This window comes from Mobula birostris, chromosome 4 (assembly GCF_030028105.1).
Source record: "Mobula birostris isolate sMobBir1 chromosome 4, sMobBir1.hap1, whole genome shotgun sequence".
Classification (NCBI taxonomy): Eukaryota; Metazoa; Chordata; class Chondrichthyes; order Myliobatiformes; family Myliobatidae; genus Mobula; species Mobula birostris.
In genome coordinates this window covers 84,090,441-84,110,006 of record NC_092373.1, presented here as the reverse complement: position 1 = coordinate 84,110,006, position 19,566 = coordinate 84,090,441, and the positions used below count along the sequence as shown (strand labels likewise).

General features: G+C 43.1%; 1 protein-coding gene across 4 annotated transcripts in view; it reads left to right on the top strand.

Moving 5' to 3' along the window:
* Window positions 1–19,260, top strand: part of yeats2 (YEATS domain containing 2) — a 173,507-nt gene extending 154,247 nt beyond the window's left edge. For all 4 annotated transcript variants that reach the window (XM_072255690.1, XM_072255691.1, XM_072255692.1 and 1 more), the window contains 3 exons: window positions 7,921–7,995; window positions 14,894–14,967; window positions 18,650–19,260. In XM_072255690.1, coding sequence (XP_072111791.1) covers window positions 7,921–7,995; window positions 14,894–14,967; window positions 18,650–18,776 — 276 coding nt within the window. In that variant the 3' untranslated portion in view covers window positions 18,777–19,260. The remainder of the gene's footprint in view (window positions 1–7,920; window positions 7,996–14,893; window positions 14,968–18,649) is intronic.
* Window positions 19,261–19,566: the final 306 nt, after the last annotated feature.

Here is a 19,566-nt window from a genome sequence, read left to right as displayed (position 1 = left end):
GCTGATATGACGCCACAAATGGAGGTTCCACAAGGCATTGGGAAGGTTCTCAGGCAATGCACAGCTCTCTGCACACCACACCACATACGCTGAGAAGTAACTTCACATACCCTGAGTGGGGCCCTGTTGGCACCAGTTTGTTTTCAGCAGTCATCATAGCCAGACCTTTGTATATTTATCACAGTGATTTCCATGTGTTTTGTGCTTATTCTCTGCTCTGTGCTGTGGAGCTATTGTTGAAAATGTCAAAGACCTGCAGTTACCCCTGTGGGTAATAGTGAAAAGAAAGAGGAAGCTTTTATGTTTATCATAGCACAAAGCCAAGTTGTTGGAAAAACCTGACAGCAGTGTAAGTGTGAAGCATCTGACAGAGAAGCAACCACCATCTATGACCTGTTAAAGTTCTATGCTGAAAATAATGAATTGAAGTTAACAAAAAATAGAAAAACAATGCATAAAGTGAAAAACAAAGGTCTCAATTGTATATTGAAAGAATGGATTTGTTAGCTTGTGAGTGAACATACAGTGGCATACAGAAGTTTGGGCACCCATGGTCAAAATTTCTGTGACTGTGAATAGTTAAGTGAGTAGAAGATGAACTGATCTCCAAAAGTCATAAAGTTAAAGATGGAACATTCTTTTCAACATTTTAAGCAAGATTAGTATATTTGTTTTGTACAATTTTAGAGTGAAAAAAAGGAAAGGAGCACCACACAAAAGTTTGGGAACCCCAAGAGATTTGAGCTCTCAGATAACTTTTACCAAGGTCTCAGACCTTAATTAGCTTGTTAGGGCTATGGCTTGTTCACAATCATTGTTTGGAAAGGCAAAGTGATGCAAATTTCAAAGCCCTGACTCCTCAAACTTTGTCCCAACAATTAGCAGCCATGGGGTCCTCTTAGCAGCTGCCTTGCACTCTGAAAATTAAAATAAATGATGTCCACAAAGCAGGAGAAGGCTATAAGAAGATAGCAAAGCGTTTTCATGTAGCCGTTTCCTCAGTTCATAATGTAGTTAAGAAATGGCAGTTAACAGGAACAATGGAGATCAAGCTGAGGTCTGGAAGACCAAGTAAACTTTCTGAAAGAACTGCTCATAGGATTGCTGGAAAGGCAAATCAATATCCCCGTCTGACTGCAAAAGTCCTTCAGGAAGGTTTAGCAGACTCTGGAGTGGTGGTGCACTGTTCTACTGTGCAGCGACACCTGAACAAATATGACCTTCATGGAAGAGTCATCAGAAGGAAACCTTTCCTGCATCCTCACCACAAAGTTCAGCGTCAGAAGTTTGCAAAGGAACATCTAAACAAGCCTGATGCGTTTTGGAAACAAGTCCTGTGGACTGATGAAGTTAAAATAGAACTTTTTGGCCGCAATAAGCAAAGGTATGTTTGGAGAAAAAAGGATGCAGAATTTCATGAAAAGAACACCTCTCCAACTGTTAATCACGGGGGTGGATCGATCATGCTTTGGGCTTGTGTTGCAGCTAGTGGCACGGGGAACATTCCACTGGTAGAGGGAAGAATCAATTCAATTAAATACCAGCAATTTCTGGAAGCAAACATCACAGCGTCTGTAAAAAAGCTGAAAATGAAAAGATGATGGCTTCTACAACAGGATAATGATCCTAAACACACCTCAAGATCCACAATGGACTACCTCAAGAGGCGCAAGCTGAAGGTTTTACCATGGCCCTCACAGTCCCTTGACCTAAATATCATCGAAAATCTGTGGATAGACCTCAAAAGAACAGTGCATTCAAGACAGCCCAAGAATCTCACAGAACTAGAAGCTTTTTGCAAGGAAGAATGGGCGAAAATCCCCCAAAAAAGATTTGAAGGACTCTTAGCTGGCTGCAGAAAGCGTTTACAAGCTGTGATACTTGCCAACGGGGGTGTTAGTAAGTACTGACCATTCAGGGTGCCCTTTTCCTTTTTTGTTATTTTGAAACTGTAAAAGATGGAAATAAAAAAATAATCTTGCTTAAAATATTAAAGAAATGTGTCATCTTTAACTTTATGCCTTTTGGAAATCAGTTCATCTTTTACTCGCTTAGCTATTCACAGTAACAGAAATTTTGACCGGGGTGCCCAAACTTTTGCATGCCACTGTATGTTGCTTAACAGTATGCTGATCAGAGATGAAACAGATATATCACAATGAACTGAACATTGAAGATAATTGTGTGTATTCAGCAAGTTGGTTGCAGAAATTTAAGAAAAGGCCACAGTATTAAATTTTTAAAGATTTGTGGTGATCAAGGGTCTGCTGTTCATGAAACAGCAGAGAAATTCATAGATGAGTTTATCAAGATCGTTGCTGATGAGGGTACTGAGGTAGTGAGGTTGATCGAGGTAGTAATAGCTCACTTTTCTGATGGTTCAAGGTACACATTATTGCTTCATGCACAAAATTATTAAAAATATTATATAAAACTACAGGGTATATGTATAAGCTGTATATGTAATGTAAATAGATTTTGTGTTTAGACTTGGGTCCCATCCCCAAGATAACTTATTACATAGATGAAAATATTCCAAAATCCAAAACTCTTCGGGCTTCAGTCACTTCAGGTGACGGGTGCTCAACCTGACTAGCCTGAGATTCATTCTCATGCAGGCATTCACAATAGGACAAATAAATAGGATTAATGAAAAGCTACACACAAAGACTGACAAACAATCATTGTGCTTAAAGAAGACAAACAATCATTGTGCTTAAAGAAGACAAACTACAAATATCAAAAACAATAAATAAATAATATTGAGAACATGAGTTGTACAGTCCTTGGAGGTGAGTCCATAGGTTGTGGGAATCAGAGGTGAGTGAAGTTATCCATGCTGGTTCAGGAACCTGGGTGATAACTGTTCCTGAACCTGGTGCTGTGGGAATCAGATTCTGAAACACATTTAATATCACTGGCATTTGTAGTGAAATTTGTTGTTTTGTGGCAACAGTACATTGCAATACACAATAAAGCGATAATTTAGAATAAAAATATTTTAAAAGAAATAAGTAAGTTGTGTAAAAAAGAAAGCAATAAAAAGTGAGGTAGTGTACATGGATTTATCGTGCATTCAGGAATCTGATGGCAGAGGGGACAAAACTTTTCTTAAACTGTTGATTGTGTGTCTTCAGGCTCCTGTACCTCTTCCTTGATGGTAGCAACAAGAAGGGGGGCATGTCCTGGGTGATGGGGGTCCTCAACGATGGATGCTGTCTTTTTGAGGCATTGCTTTTTGAAGACGTCCTTGATGCTTGGGAATCTAGTGTCCATGATGGAGCTGACTGAGTTTGCAGCTTTCTGTAGCAGGACCTAAGACTCTTGTACCTCCTTACCAATGACAGCAGAGTAAGGGGAACATGACCTAGATGGTGGGAGTTCTTGATGACAGATGCTCCTTTCTTGTGGCAGTGCTCCTTGTAGACACACTTAATGGTAGTGAGGGTTTTGCCTGTGATGGACTGGGCTGTATCCCCCACTTTTGTAGGCTTTTTCGTTCCTGGGCAATGGTATTTCCAAAGCAGGCCTTGATGTAACCAGTCAGGATACTCTCCACTGTGTATCTATAGAAGTTTGTCAAACTTTGATATGTTATCTTTAGTCTGCATAAACTTCTAAGAAAATAGAGATGTTGTAGTGCCTTCTTTGTAATTGCAATGTGCTGATCCCAGGACACATCCCTTGAAATGATAACATCAGGGACGTTAAAATTACTAACCCTCTCCACCTTCGATCCCCTAATGAGGACTGGCTCATGGACCTCTAGTTTCTTCTTCATTTGGTCAATAATCAGCTGTTAGGTTTTGCTGATGTTGAGTGAGAGATGGTTGTTTTGGCTCTATTCAACCAGATTTTCAGTCTTCCTCCTGTATGCTGATTCGTCACCACCTTGGAGTCGACCAGCAACAGTATGGCTTTGGAGCAGAGCAGAGGGCGAAGCACACAGTCTTGTGTTGTACCTGTGGTAATGAGGAATGTGAAGGAGATACTTTGCCAATCCATTCTGACTGGGGTCTGCAAGTGAGGAAATCAGTGATCCAGTTGCACAAGGATTTATCAAGGCCTAGGTCTTAAAGCTTAGTGATTAGTTTCAAGGGGATGATAGTGTTAAATGCTGAACTGTAATCAATGAAGTGCAGCCTGAGGCATGCATATTCACTGTCCAGATGTTCCCGAGCTGAGTGAGGAGCCAATGAAATAACATCTCCTGTGGACCTGTTGTTATGGTAGGCAAATTAGAGCGGATTGAAATCTCTCCTCAGGTAGGAATTGATACACTTCGTGACCAACCTCTCAAGCACTTCATCACAGTGGATATAAGTGCTACTGAACAATAGTCATTAAGGCAATTTACCATGTTCTTCCTGGGCACTGGTATGATTGAAACTTCTTTGAAGTAGGTGGGTACCTCAGACTTCTGAAACGACAGGTTAAAAAAGTCAGTACAGGTCAGCCAGTTAATTAAAACAGGTCTTCAGTACTCAGCTAAGTAAACCATCTGGGCTAGATGCTTCCTGTGGGTTCACCCTTCAGAAGGATGCTCTCACGTAGGCCTGGGAGACTAAAATCACAGAAGCCATGATAGTTCATGAAGATGCCTGCATGTTCTGTTGATCAAAGCAACCACAAAAGGCATTGAGTTCATTGGGAGCAAAACTATGTTGTCACAGATGTTACTTGATTTTGCTTTGTAGGAGGTGATGTGCTTCAAGCCCTGCCACAGCTGTTTAGCATCCTTCAAGATTCAAGTTTGGTTTGGAATTGCCACTTCACATGTAAGATGGCTTTTCTAAGATCATTTCCTCTCAGAGTAAATTTACTTTGAACTCGGAAGGTCATCCAGTTCTAGCTGCAGTTCCTTAACACGGTTTATAAGGAACTACACCCAGATGCACTTCTCACGAATGTAGCAGTGAGAAAGACTGGATGTGTTCCAGATCTCCCACATCTTGCATGAGGATCATATCACAGACCTGGAATCCGCTCTCACCACTCTAGCTAACCACTAATAAAGAAAGAAAGAGAAACCCGACAGAAACCACAACCTAGCCTAAGCAAAGCCTCAGTTCCCCACTCTAACTCTGTCCGGCTCCTACACTGGCTGCTGGCTTAAACCCAACTTGTTATTTTTTTGGCCCCTTCCAAATGCCTAATGCCCAGACAATCTCAAGCTCTACCGAATGTCCTTACAGGACCCCCTTGCTTTTTAAATCTGGAACTACATTCCACAAGTAACTATTACTGCAATCCCAAGCTCCTCTTACCCAACTTTCTTTCATCCTCAATTCCACATATTATCGTAGAGTGACCAAGTGCTGAAACGGACAAGTCTGCACTGATCATTGAGTACCCATTGACACTAACCCTATTTTGTTCTAACAGTGCCAGAAACCTTTACCAAATTCCACCACATACACTAGGGCCGTTCACAGTGGTCAATTAACTTACCAACTTGTATATTTCTGGGATATTCGAGGAAACCAGAGCACTTGGCGTGGAATCCACGTGGCCACAGCAAGAATATGCAGTCATAACCCAGACAGCACCGAAAGTCACTGGAGCTGGGAGACAATAGCTCTATCAGCTGCACTGTTCCTTAAGATAATTTGTATGAGACTCATAAGTAATCTAGAGATGATAATCTGTGTGATTGAGTTCTTTAAATTAATTATATGGTACAGAGAAATAAAACAAGTTTGGAAATGATCAAATTACATCAAATGAAAATGCTGAATAAATGGCCTCCAAATTTTTTCAAACTTAATAGAAGGGTCATAAACTGCACTTCTAATTTTCTCCAGATTCAGACACACCATAGTTTGTGAAAACCAATGAAATACTGTAGGAGGGTTGATCTCTTTCCAATTCAACAAAATGGACCTTCTAGCTATTAAAATAAGAAATGCAATCATCCTTTGTGATGAAGAGGTTAAATTATTTGAGTCTATCATTGGTAGTCCAAAGATAGCAGTAATTGGATGAGGTTGTAAGTCTATATTTAGGACCGTTGAAATAATATCAAAAATATCTTTCCAATATTTCTCCAACAAGGGACATGACCAAAGCATGTGAGTCATGTACTGTTGTTGGAGGGGAATGGAATCGTCGACGCTGAGGTTTTCTTCTTTTCCATTTTTAAGTTGTTAGTTTTGCCCAAGTCTTTTAGTTTAGTTTAGTTGTTTTTTTTTCTTTTGGGATGGGTTTTTTTTTCTCTTTTTCTTTCTTTTTTCTTTTTTTTTTGCTTTATATTATCCGTGATCAGTTCTACATGTATGGGAGTTTTGGTAATTTCCACTATTTGGTTTTGCAATTACTCTTTTTTTAAATGTAACAATACATCTCATATTATCTGTATTATTGCTATGTTTTGTTTCTATATTTTGAAATTAATAAAAAGATTGAAAAAGAGAAAAAAAAATAATTATATGGACTGGCAGTTTCCAACTGGCCCTCATTTCCCTCAGACTAGCATCAATGAAGCAACATAACAAATAAGATTTGTCCCTTGGCCCTACTGTCACAGTATTATGAGCCCCCTTGCTCCATCCTGCTTAGGTTCAGTATCTACAAAGATCTCATTATGTACTCACTAGTACACACCAACCTCATTTTAATCTATACTGTCATAAGTGACCAACTCTGAAGCAGACTCTCCAAGGTCTCCTATTCCGTGTTATGTGTCAGAATATGTCAGACTCACATACAACACGTTGTCAGTGAGCTGGACAGCTTCCAGACAAAGCTGTTAACTGCAGACTTATTCCACTGCGACAGTCTCACTGCTTATAAATTCCCACGTTCTACCACTCAGATACACTGTCTGCATTTGCTATAGGTTAAGTTATAATATTTATATTTTTAAAATTAAGTCTGATAAAAGTATGTTTTAAAATTAAACTAATATAGGTTAAACATTGAAACAACAGGCAAAATTTTAAAATATAATTCCAAATTGCCTCATTGAACCACTAGGTTTCATACAACCCCTTCCAGGTGGTGCCGCCGTGTTCTCCGATTCTTGGTTATTCCGTTGTTGTCAGTATAACATTTTTCTCTGAACTATTATCTTTGCACTTTTCTGTTATTTTCCAACTATCACATTATTTATTGTTATTACTGTTATGTGCACTGTTTACTTTATGAGCTGCATATGAGCAAGGAATTTCATTGCACCTTGCTGTGTATGACAGTAAATTAAACTGAATCTTAAACCAGTGCATTCTGATGACAAATTCAGAGATCTCGTTTCATCAATAAACCCAGTTCCCCTTCCGAAAAATACTGTATCAGATTGTGTTTATTGACACTTTCAGTGTGTCGGCAGAAGCTGTTTGCTTCATGCCATTCCGTTCATGGAGTTCCCAGTTTCATCATTTGTGCTAGTCAATTTCCTTGCACATCAGTCACCCTTTCTTCTTGTGAATTTCCTCAAGCTAACTGCACCCTTTCCACTGGAGAATATCACTGCACATCTGTCACCCTTTCTGCTTATTGTGCCCATTTTTGCTGGTGGATTTGCCTCCACTAAATCTCCTCCAATCTGTACTTTGAGCTGTTTAATATCCCTGCAGTGACTGTTCTCCTTTCTCCTGCTGAATTTCACTGCACTGGATGTCATGGTTCTGCTGGTAGATTCCCCTACACTGACTGTACCTCTGTGTGAATATATTTATGTGCATATTTGTCCTCTTCCAACTGCTGGATATCTCTGCTGTGAGTATTGCCTCTTCTGGTTCACTTTCCTGCAAGTCAGTCCCTCCTGGTTCTGACAAATTTCCTTACATTGACTGTCTCTGTTGCTGCTGGAATTTCCCAGAAGTGACTGCCACTCTTCCTGCTGCTGAATTTCTCTGCATTGACTGTCGCCATTGTACTGTTGAGTTTCCTTACACTGACTACTTTTCTATCCTGTGGCAGATCGGTGTTGCCATTAAACCTTTGGAATTGGAGAGCCACGTCTTCGCCCCTGTGATTGAAGATATGATTATAAAGGTAAAGTCAGGATGAACCCAACTACATTTTCAATGTTGGTACAGAAAAGAGAAACACTAAAGTGATTACGTAATATTATGATTAATGAGCAATGCTGATGTCCTGATGAAAGGTCTTGGCCTGAAACGTCAACTGTTTATTCCCATTCAGAGATGCTGTCTGACCTGCTGAGCTCCTCCAGCACATTGTGTGTATTGCTCTAGATTTCCAGCATCTGCAGTACCTCCTGTGCCTGTGATAATGATTAATGAGCACTGCAGGTTGTAAATTTCAGTACTTGGATGCTAACAAACTGAGCAGTCTACAGACAATGGCAATGTGAAATACCTTGTCACTAAAACCAATGTCCTAGAGGGAGCGTTTGCTACTGTTGTTCAGGAGGATTTTAACTAATGTGGCAGGGGGTTGGGAACAAGTGCAGAGAGACAGAGGGGTGTAAAATGAGGGTAGAAGCAAAAAGTAGTAAGGTGAAAAGTAAAAGTGGCTGGCAGGCAGGCAAATCCAGGGCAAAAATCAAAAAGGGCCACTTTTGAACATAATTGTATAAGGGCTAAGAGTGTTGTAATAACAAGCCTGAAGGCTTTGTGTGTCAATGCAAGGAGCATTCGTAACGAGGTGGATGAATTGAATGTGCAGATAGTTATTAATGAATATGATATAGTTGGGATCACAGAGACATGGCTCCAGGGTGACCAAGGATGGGAGCTCAACATTCAGGGATATTCAATATTCAGGAGGGATAGACATGAAAGAAAAGGAGGTGGGGTAGCGTTGCTGGTTAGAGAGGAGACTAACGCAATAGAAAGAAAGGACATTAGCCTGGAGGATATGGAATCGATATGGGTAGAGCTGCATAACACTAAGGGGCAGAAAATGCTGGTGGGAGTTGTGTACAGGCCACCTAACAGTAGTAGTGAGGTTGGGGATGGCATTAAACAGGAAATTAGAAATGCATGCAATAAAGGAACAGCAATTATAATGGGTGACTTCAATCTACATAGATTGGGTGAACCAAATTGGTAAGGGTACTGAGGAAGAGGATTTCTTGGAATGTATGCGGGATGGTTTTCTGAACCAACATGTTGAGGAACCAACTAGACAGCAGGCCATTCTAGACTGGGTATTGAGCAACGAGGAAGGGTTAGTTAGCAATCTTGTCGTGCGAGGCCCCTTGGGTAACAGTGACCATAATATGGTAGAATTCTTCATTAAGATGGAGAGTGACATAGTTAATTCAGAAACAAAGGTTCTGAACTTAAAGAAGGGTAACTTTGAAGGTATGAGATGTCAGTTAGCTAAGATAGACTGGCAAATGATACTTAAAGGGTTGACGGTGGATATGCAGTGGCAGGCATTTAAAGATTGCATGGATGAACTACAACAATTGTTTATCCAGTTTGGCAAAAGAATAAACCAGGGAAGGTAGTGCACCCATGGCTGACAAGGGAAATTAGGGATAGTATCAATTCCAAAGAAGAAACATACAAATTAGCCAGAAAAAGCAGCACATCTGAGGACTGGGAGAAATTCAGAGTCCAGCAGAGGAGGACAAAGGACTTAACTAGGAAAGGGAAAAAAGATTATGAGAGAAAGCAGGCAGGGAACATAAAAACTGACTGTAAAAGCTTTTATAGATATGTGAAAAGAAAAAGACTGGTTAAGACAAGTGTTGGTCCCTTACAGTCAGAAACAGGTGAATTGATCATGGGGAACAAGGACATGGCAGACCAATTGAATAACTACTTTGGTTCTGTCTTCACTAAGGAGGACATAAATAATCTTCCGGAAATAGTAGGGGACCAAGGGGCTAGTGAGATGGAGGAACTGAGGGAAATGCATGTTAGTAGGGAAGTGGTGTTAGATAAATTGAAGGGATTAAAGGCAGATAAATCCCCAGGGCCGGATGGTCTGCATCCCAGAGTGCTTAAGGAAGTAGCCCAAGAGATAGTGGATGCATTAGTGATAATTTTTCAAAACTCTTTAGATTCTGGATTAGTTCCTGAGGATTGGAGGGTGGCTAATGTAACCCCGCTTTTTAAAAAAGGAGTGAGAGTGAAACTGGGGAATTATAGATCGGTTAGCTTGACATCGGTGGTGGGGAAAATGCTAGAGTCAGTTATCAAAGATGTGATAACAGCACATTTGGAAAGCGGTGAAATCATCGGACAAAATCAGCATAGATTTGTGAAAGGAAAATCATGTCTGACGAATCTTACAGAATTTTTTGAGGATGTAACTAGGCACCCAGCAGGACTAAGACAAAACCTGTCATAGGGCGGATGAACTCTTTGTGAGTCAACGGCCACCTACTGTCTGTGTGAGGAGTGGCGCGCCACACAGTCTTTCATTTTGCGCCTTGTAAGGCATTATGATGACAGACAACCCAACAAACCCTATACTTCCAGAGCTGGGAGTGCTTAGGAACTCTGCGGAACGCCCAGACCCTGGTCTAGACAGGCAGTATGAAGATGCAACCTCAAACCCCACGGGGAGGGTTGAATCGGACAAGGGGGCCGAGTGATCTGTGCCTCTTTTGCGTTGTAAGGTAAAAACGATCATCTCAACCTTCAACGCAAACACCATCTACCTCTTGCCTCGATGCACAGAGTTGGCATCACAGACAAGCAGATACGAGATCTCCATCCTGGGATCCAAGAACACCGTCATGTACACCCTGACGAAGAGATAAGGTTCACATAGGTAGAGGGGATGCACCTCATCACCTCGTCCGCATGGAGAGAGCCGACCATGATGTCAGCACAAGGTGGAGTAGGGCTGATGTTGAACCGCATGGCGAAGGAGGCACTGAGGGGCGTAGTCTCAATCAGTGACAGAATCCTTACTGCGGAATTCGACGGAAACCCGACGATCTCTGTCATCATCTGTTGCTCCCTGCACAACTGCAGCAAGGAGAAGGAGGTGGAGGCCTTCTACAGTAAACTTCATGAAGCTTGTCACTTCAATACCGGCACATAACTTCCTGGCTGTGCTCGGCGATTTTAATGCCCACGTCGGACTGGAAGATGTTCCATACTCATACCAAGACTTTACCAGCAGAAATGGACAATATCTAGTTGATTTCATCTAGGAACACAGTCTTATTGCCGCCAACACACAATTCAAGAAGCGAGCTGGTAAACTGTGGACATATGAAAACAGAGCCTCCATGTACAGGAAACAGCTCGATTACATCCTCGTAAGAACAAAATGGCGAAATTGTGTGATCAACACAGAAGCCTACAGCACCTTCAACTCGGTCAGTTCTGATTACAGAGTAGTGTCAATGCAAGTGAGACTGAGCCTGCAGCAACTCAAAGCCACAGGTCCCAAGGAGAAGATAGACTGGAAGGCATTCTCCTCACAACCTGTTCTTCAAGCTCAGTACACAGTGGAGGTGAGAAATCGCTTCGGCCCACTGGAAAGTGGGGAGGAAGAGACTGCCACCAACCACTATCAATGGCTCATGGAAGCACACACAGATGCAACAAAGAGTTTGCTTACAGTGAAGCGAATCAAGAAGAGTCGGATCTCGAAACACCCTGACGTCGTCTCAGCAAGAAGTGTGGTCAATGCTTGTCATGCCGAACTTAGAAGGAGCGAAACAGAAGAGCTAAGAGACAAGTTCAAGATAGCAAAGAAGAATCTCTTTGCCACCTATGACCGACTGAAGGAAGAGGAACTAGCTGAGAGGATTAGAGAGATAGAAGCTGCTAATGAAGACATGCAGCATGGAGAAGCATAGCGCCTAGTCAATGAGATCAGTAGATGGAAGAAGTCCCCATTAGGTCAAATAAGTGGTTAAACAGCAGAGGGCCGTATCCTGACATGGTTTACTCACTTTAAGAACCTGCTGGGAAGCCCTCCAACGATCATGGAAGAAGAAGAGGACATACCCACGATACTAATACAAGTTGACATCGATGATGGCCCATTCACCATTGAGGAACTGAAGAAGGCCAAATATGCACTCAAACAGGGCAGGAGCGCTGGACCAGATGGGATACCGCCAAATGTCCTGAAGATCTGCGACCTGGACAACATCTTGCTGGACATGTGTAATACGGCACTGATGAAAGGCGACAAACCAGAACAGTGGTCACTCTCAAACATTATCCCAGTCCCCAAGTCTGGATCCCTCACAAAGACAGATAACTACTGCGGTATCAGCTTGACCTGCATCTTAGCCAAGGTATACAATCGGATGATCTTGAACAGGATTCGCACCGCCATTGACCCTAAGCTAAGATTCAGTCAGAATGGTTTTCGGCAGAAGTGCACAACAGTAATGCAAATACTTGCTCTCCGTAGGATCATCGAGGAAGTCAAGAGGAACAACCTACCAACCGTGCTTACTTACATCGATTTTTGCAAAGCTTTTGACTCCATTCACCGAGGTAAAATGCTGAAGATGCTGAAAGCTTACGGAGTGCCAGACCATCCACTGAGAGCGATAGAGTCCAGCTATACCAAAATCATGGCGAAAGCTGTATCACCAGACAGAGAAACAGCAGTGTTCGAGCTCCTAGCTGGTGTGCTGCAAGGAGACACTCTGGCACCCTACATCTTTATAATCGTCCTTGATTACACTCTGCGTCAAGCTACCAAAGATCGTGACAAGCTTGGTTTTACCATAAAACCAGGGTGAACCAAAAGGGTCAGACCAGTTACGCTCACAGATCTCGATTTTGCAGATGACATAGTCCTGCTCTCTGATCAGATGGAGGAAGCACAGCAGCTACTGACAAAAGTAGAATTAGAATGCAATAAAGTTGGACTTCACCTAAACACTAAAAAGACAGAGTACATGCCGTTTAACTGCGACGAAGGTACTCTCAAGACCGTAGAGAATGATACCATTAAGAAAGTCTTTGACTACAATTACCTCGGGTCAAGAATGATGAGTTCGGAGAAGGACATAAAGATACGGAAGGCGATGGCGTGGAGGGCTATGAACGACATGAAGGAAATCTGGAAGGCGAACCTGAACAGAAGGCTTAAAAAGAGGATTTTCATAGCAGTCATAGAGTCCATTCTCACGTACGGATGCGAGACGTGAACACTCACCAAGATGATGCAAAAGTCTCTAGATGGTTGCTATACATGAATGCTCCAGATGGCTATTGATGTGAGCTGGCAACAGCACATGACAAACTTTGAGCTCTATAACAACCTACCGATGCTCTCCACTACAATCGAGGCGAGAAGACTGCAACTAGCGGGGCACTGTCTACGCCACCCTGAGCTACCTGCCAGCCTAGTCATCATATGGGAACCCAAGCACGGGAGGATGAACCCTGGGTGCACTCCCAAGACTATGGTCAACACGCTCCTAGAAGACAGCGGCGCGGCTAATGTAGATGAACTGAACACACTGATGAGGGAGAGGGAGAAGTGGAGAGTCCATCATCGTGCTGGAGGCCGGCCCCCTAGGCCTCAGTTGACGTAGTAGTAACTAGTAGAGTGGATAAGGGAGAACCAGTGGATGTGATATATTTGGATTTTCAAAAGGCTTTAGACAAGGTCCCACACAGGAGATTAGTGTGCAAACTTAAAGCACACGGTATTGGGGGTATGGTATTGATGCGGATAGAGAATTGGTTGGCAGACAGGAAGCAAAGAGTGGGAATAAACGGGACCTTTTCAGAATGGCAGGCAGTGACTAGTGGGGTACCGCAAGGCTCGGTGCTGGGACCCCAGTTGTTTACAATATATATTAATGATTTAGACGAAGGAATTAAATGCAGCATCTCCAGGTTTGCGCATGACACGAAGCTGGGTGGCAGTGTTAGCTGTGAGGAGGATGCTAAGAGGATGCAGGGTGACTTGGATAGGTTAGGTGAGTGGACAAATTCATGGCAGATGCAATTTAATGTGGATAAATATGAGGTTATCCACTTTGGTGGCAAGAACAGGAAAACATTATTATCTGAATGGTGGCCGATTAGGAAAAGGGGAGGTGCAACGAGACCTGGGTGTCATTGTACACCAGTCATTGAAAGTGGGCATGCAGGTACAGCAGGCAGTGAAAAAGGCGAATGGTATACTGGCATTCATAGCAAGAGGATTTGAGTACAGGAGCAGGGAGGTTCTACTGCAGTTGTACAAGGCCTTGGTGAGACCGCACCTGGAGTATTGTGTGCAGTTTTGGTCCCCTAATCTGAGCAAAGACATTCTTGCCATAGAGGGAGTACAAAGAAGGTTCACGAGATTGATTCCTGGGATGGCAGGACTTTCATATGATGAAAGACTGGATCGACTAGGCTTATACTCACTGGAATTTAGAAGATTGAGGAGGGTTCTTATTAAAACATATAAAATTCTAAAGGGATTGGACAGGCTAGATGCAGGAAGATTGTTCCCGATGTTGGGGAAGTCCAGAACGAGGGGTCACAGTTTAAGGATAAAGGGGAAGCCTTTTAGGACCGAGATGAGGAAAAACTTCTTCACACAGAGAGTGGTGAATCTGTGGAATTCTCTGCCACAGGATACAATTGAGCCCTGTTCATTGGCTATATTTAAGAGGGAGTTCGATATGGCCCTTGTGGCTAAAGGGATCAGGGGGTATGGAGAGAAGGCTGGTACAGGGTTCTGAGTTGGATGATCAGCCATGATCATACTGAGTGGCGGTGCAGGCTCGAAGGGCCGAGTGGCCTACTCCTACACCTATTTTCTATGTTTCTATGTAAAACAGTTATGCCCAACCCTATGAGATGAAACATCATCAAAAAAACTGCCATTTTCTCCCGTGTATTGGCTTTGAGTTTGGTTCTTCTGTTAGTGGGAACTTCAGTCTCTGTAGTGGAGAGCAGGATACAGAATGAAAGGGCTGGCAGAAGCTGCAGCCTTTAGCAAAGTAATATCCTTATCTGATATTGATCTGTCTCATCCTTGTTTCTAGGCCACTGAACAGTTTGTAAGTGACATTCTTCGAGAGTCCTTGGGAATTGCATACCAGAATACTCCTCATAACAGGTACAGTTCTGCCTTATTTCTAACTGATTGAGGGGTAATAGGTTTGACACCCATTGTAGCCAAGGACATGGATGAATGAGCAGGACTTGGTGGAGTGTAAAGTTTTCAGCTGATGTTAGCCAAGTAGGAGGTTGGGGTTGGGGTTGGAGCATGGTAACTGAAGGGTGATGAGATTTCAAAAGCAACAGCTATCTGGACTATTCCTCTTCTCACCCTGTCTCTTGCAAAAATGCCATCCCGTTCTCGCAATTCCTCCATCTCCGCCGCATCTGCTCTCAGGATGAGGCTTTTCATTCCAGGACGAGGGAGATGTCCTCCTTTTTTAAAGAAAGGGGCTTCCCTTCCTCCACCATCAACTCTGCTCTCAAACGCATCTCCCCCATTTCACGCACATCTGCTCTCACTCCATCCTCCCGCCACCCCACTAGGAATAGGGTTCCCCTGGTCCTCACCTACCACCCCACCAGCCTCCGGGTCCAATGTATTATTCTCCGTAACTTCCGCCACCTCCAACGGGATCCCAGCACTAAGCACGTCTTTCCCTCCCCCGCCCCCCGCTTTCCGCAGGGATCGCTTCCTACGCGACTCCCTTGTCCATTTGTCCCCCCCCCCCCATCTCCCTCCTGGCACTTATCCTTGTAAGCGGAACAAGTGCTACACATGCCCTTACACTTCCTCCCTTACCACCATTCAGGGCCCCAGACAGTCCTTCCAGGTGAGGTGACACTTCACCTGTGAGTCGGCTGGGGTGATATACTGTGTCCGGTGCTCCCGATGTGGCCTTCTATATATTGGCGAAACCCGACGCAGACTGGGAGACCGTTTTGCTGAACACCTACGCTCTGTCCGCCAGAGAAAGCAGGATCTCCCAGTGGCCACACATTTTAATTCCACATCCCATTCCCATTCTGACATGTCTATCCACGGCCTCCTCTACTGTCAAGATGAAGCCACATTCAGGTTGGAGGAACAACACCTTATATTCCGTCTGGGTAGCCTCCAACCTGATGGCATGAACATTGACTTCTCTAACTTCCGCTAATGCCCCACCTCCCCTCGTACCCCATCCGCTATTTATTTTTATACACACATTCTTTCTCTCACTCTCCTTTTTCTCCCTCTGTCCCTCTGACTATACCCCTTGCCCATTCTCTGGGTTCCCCCCCCCCCCACCTTTCCTTCTCCCTAGGCCTCCTGTCCCATGATCCTCTCATATTCCCTTTGCCAATCACCTGTCCAGCTCTTGGCTGCATCCCTCCCCCTCCTGTCTTCTGTCATTTTGGAACTCCCCCTCCCCCTCCAACTTTCAAATCTTTTACTAACTCTTCCTTCAGTTAGTCCTGATGAAGGGTCTCGACCTGAAACGTCGACTGTACCTCTTCCTAGAGATGCTGCCTGGCCTGCTGCGTTCACCAGCAACTTTGATGTGTGTTGGTTGATATGCAGTTGGTGGATGTTGCTGACGTTTTTATTTTGAGGTATTTGTGTTTATATATTCAACTCTTAAGACTAGAATTTGACATGGTTAGAAACTGCTTCAGCTTTCACTAGTGCTGGGGATGATGGACTCACGATTTGTGAGTGAAATCTGTAGCTGAAGTTAAAATTATTTGCCTTTCGACTTCCCAATATTTAACCCAAGGAAATTATATTCCATCTTCAAATGACTCCTAAAGCCAGCAGTTTAACTACTTAGAGATAAGAGGATTGTGAGGGAGATAACAGAGTTGAAGGTTACAGGCAGTTCCTGCAAACTGTTTGTAACCTGATCTGCTTGCAAGTCAGAAATGAACAAAATCAGCGTGTGGGAGAGGATCACAGCAGCAGTGAGACAGGAGACTGAAAAGATACACAAAGAGCAGCCGTCAGTTGGCCTTACTTACACAGTGAGTGAGTAAGTAATTCTGCTCAGCTTGACCCAGCTCCCGACTCTTGTGGCTCAAGGGAAGCAGAAGTGGTGGTAGGGGAATAAGGTACAGGGACATGTCCTGTAGCCACCTGATGGAAAACACTTGCCGCCAACCGGCAAATCTATGCCATACATCCCACTGGCATTCATTCATGTGTACGGGGTGTCCATAAGTTAGGTATTCCCAGCCTGGCCCAAGTCTGCAGTGTACAGATCAGGAAGAGGGCAGGAAAAAGCATGGAAGTTTGGAAGACTCAGTAAGTAATGATGCCAGTGTGCAAAGAGAAAGCTATGGAGGTACAGGGTACTGTATCTGTGATTCAGGGTGAACCCACTGGGAATAGTGCCCCTCAGTTGCAACTCAAGTGTAAGAGGAAGATGACGCAGTCAGTTGTACCAAAGTTGAAAAGAAGATGAGCTTCCGAAGTAGAAACAGATGTTTTCCTTGCCATGGAAGAAATCCTTTTGTTTTAAAGGTTAATTTTGAAATTAGTTCCATCACTCTTCCAGGAGTTCAGTGTAATCTAGTTAGAGGATTGGTAACGCTGACCTCAGTCTTCATATTTCTTCCTATTTCTCCATTGAAGCAGTGTTGTCTGAAAGTCTGTGTCAGTTTTGAATGCATTTTAAGAACTCAAGCATCCACAACTTCTTGGGTTAAAGAATTCAGAGATTCACATCCTTCTGTGAGCAGAAGTTCCTTCTCATCTCAATCTTGTTGGTAACCCTTTACCCTGGAACTGTAGTCCCTTGTTCTACATTCTTTCACCAGAGAATCATCCTCAGAGAATCTGCATTGAAGTGAGATCAGAAAGGGTTAAAGATCAGTGTCCCATAGGATGTTAGCCTCAGCACTGCTACTTCCCTGGCTGTCCACTGCACACTAATGCTGAGCCAGTGTCTGAGATTTCCAACTGCACAGAAATAAACAAATGCAATTGAGTTAATATAGGCAAACCACGTGAGATCAGTCACGTGTTCCAGTTGTTCAGTGTGAATTACAAAAGAGTTGGGGCACAAGGAAAGGATTGAAAGATCAAGGGTCGTGCACCATTACCACCATCAGGGAGGCGGCACAGGAGCCTGAAGACCCGTGCTGAACATTTTAGCTACAGCTTCTGAATACAATAAATTTTTATTGTAATTTATAGTAATTGTTTTATATTTTGCTCTATTCTGCTGCCACAGAACTACAAAGTTCAAGACGTATGCCAGTGATAATAAACTTGATTCTGATTCTGATGTGCTGAAGTATAGTGAAGTACAGGTACAATGAAAAATGTATTTACAGCAGTATTATAGACAAGTAGATTCAGTCACACACAGAACATAAGTTATACAACTCAGTGAAGCAATGCATCATATTAGTGCAACAAACGCACAATCAGAGACAAGTCATAGTTAGCAAACCAGCTTTTCAGCCAAGAGGCAAAGAGACCTGGGAGAGATGAGGTTTTTTTACATAATGAATTATTATGATTTGCACTACCTTTCTGGAAGAATGTGGAACTGATCTTAAATAGTGGTCTTCAAATCAGAATTGTCTTTAAAGAGTCATCGACAAGGGAATCAATAGAACAAAGTTAGTTAAACAAATTTGCTTTACTTTATTGTCACCAAACAATTGATACTAGAGCGTACAATCATCACAGTAATATTTGATTCTGTGCTTCGCAAATAGATCTACCAAAGAAACAGCACATATGATAAGTTGAGTGGTCTCTGAGCTGTCTGGTTTGGAAATGGTGAATCTTCTGTTTCTGTTTGATTCAGGGCACCAAAAGAGCTAAGTTTAACCAACGTGCACCAAGCTATCTGCAACATTTCTGTCTGCGACTTTCTCACCAACAAGTACATGGGCGTCCTGAGAAGTGAACAGACTCCGCAGCAAGAGCGATGAAAAGCCTCAAGTCCCCCACCACTCCATTGCTGTTCCTGCTTTCAGATGGACCTGTGAATGTCCCCACATCAATGCACCCTTTCCTCCTCCTACCCTGCCAAGAGTGGGAGAGAGTGTCACTGTGCTGCTTCGGAATACAAGCTTTTCACACTCAACAAAGCTTCTGGGTCAAACAACGTTGGGTGAAACTAGTGCTTGTTGTAGAAGATGGGATGCAATATGGGAGGGGGTGGACTCATTGCTTTTGTTGATTGAACACCTGGAAAAAGACTTTAAAGGGCAATACCACTAGTGACATGTCTTTTGTTGGCCTTACCATTGGTCTGATGAGTGAAAGAAAATAAGAACAGAGTTGCAGTCTGTACTTGTTATGCCATGCAGGAGGACCTAAGGAAAAGCTGTCTCTGTGTTCAGGGAATGTACCCGATGAGCCAGATCGCCATGGCTTGTTATTTTATTACAATAAAAAAATCACAAAATGGTACTGGCACAGATTTAAAGTCACATCTTTTATTGAGCAAGTTAAAAAACCCTTTGGTGGCTGAGGTACAACAATCTCACCGCAGAACTCTTTCACCTGCCTGCTCTTGAATCTCAAGTGTGGGCCGGATCTTACCTTCAGCACATCAGCATTCATATAACATATTGAGCTGACTAATGGGAGTTGGGCTCTGCCTTTGGCCCTCAGTTTTTGGCCAAAGACACTTGTTGCTGTGACTTAGTTAAAGAGCAGCATTGTGCAGTGCAGCCGGTTTGGCTCATTTACAAAACAGATTCTCCTGTCTGTGTG